The 823-nt window shown below is 42.2% G+C and overlaps 1 protein-coding gene across 1 annotated transcript; it reads right to left on the reverse strand.

Annotated features, from left to right (window-relative positions):
* Nucleotides 1-7: 7 nt before the first annotated feature.
* On the reverse strand, nt 8-390 carry LOC106512526 (acid sphingomyelinase-like phosphodiesterase 3a; the record flags this gene model as incomplete). The annotated part of the gene is given in 1 exon segment (XM_014001124.1): nt 8-390. A coding segment is annotated over 1 exon segment (300 nt), but the record flags the coding sequence as incomplete, so codon positions are not given.
* Between the last annotated feature and the right edge of the window lie 433 nt (nt 391-823).

Raw genomic sequence — 823 nt, forward strand, 5'->3', positions numbered from 1 at the left:
AATATATAAAAATCCCTTTTGTGTGATTCCTGAAAATTAAAAAAATACACATCTTAAGAAATAAAATCAAGTCTCCTGAGTAAATCTCTGCTACCAACTTCCTGCACATTTGGAGTACGACTCCTGGTCCAGGTAGAGCACGGCGCACACCTGCCGGACCTTACAGCGCCCCTCGCAGGTGATCCTGCTGTCATAGCTGACCATGAAGTGGGTGAAGTATCGGTGGAAGGTTGGGGTTTGCGGCAGCAGGAAGCTCAGGCCCAGCTGGAGGAGACTCTGCGGCTGCAGGTCAGGCAGCCCAAAGGCTCGGGTCATGATGTATTCCAGCTTCCAGTCGGACCTTTGTTTCTCGTTGGCTTCCGTCAGATTCAGATAGTACTGCCAGATATCCTTCAGAGAGGGAGAAAGGCAGCGGAGAGGGGGAGGGGCGCGGAGGGGGGGAGAAAAAAGCTTTTTTTTTTTAGTCCGTCTGAAAGGCAGAAACAGTTTTTGTGATTTGATTGACACCGTGATTAATCGTCACTGTGGACTTTAAAACTCAGGTTTTAAGCTGGAGATCAAAGCTGAACACTTAGTTTCATCCATTCAATTTTTTATTTTTTTGGTTTTATTGTTAGAGGGGAAAAAAACTATTAAATAAACACCTTTTATTTATTGTCCGTAACAAGAATAACATGTTAGAATGTCAAATTTTACAAACTCAGACAATAAATCCTCAAGGATTTCTTGTGCAACGACAGAAACAAAGTTTGAAAACAGTTTAAAGGGGCAATATTACGTGTTTCTCAGGCATATATTTAAATACTACACCATAATAAAGTAT

Source organism: Austrofundulus limnaeus, unplaced genomic scaffold (genome assembly GCF_001266775.1).
Source record: "Austrofundulus limnaeus strain Quisiro unplaced genomic scaffold, Austrofundulus_limnaeus-1.0 Scaffold7803, whole genome shotgun sequence".
NCBI lineage: Eukaryota > Metazoa > Chordata > Actinopteri > Cyprinodontiformes > Rivulidae > Austrofundulus > Austrofundulus limnaeus.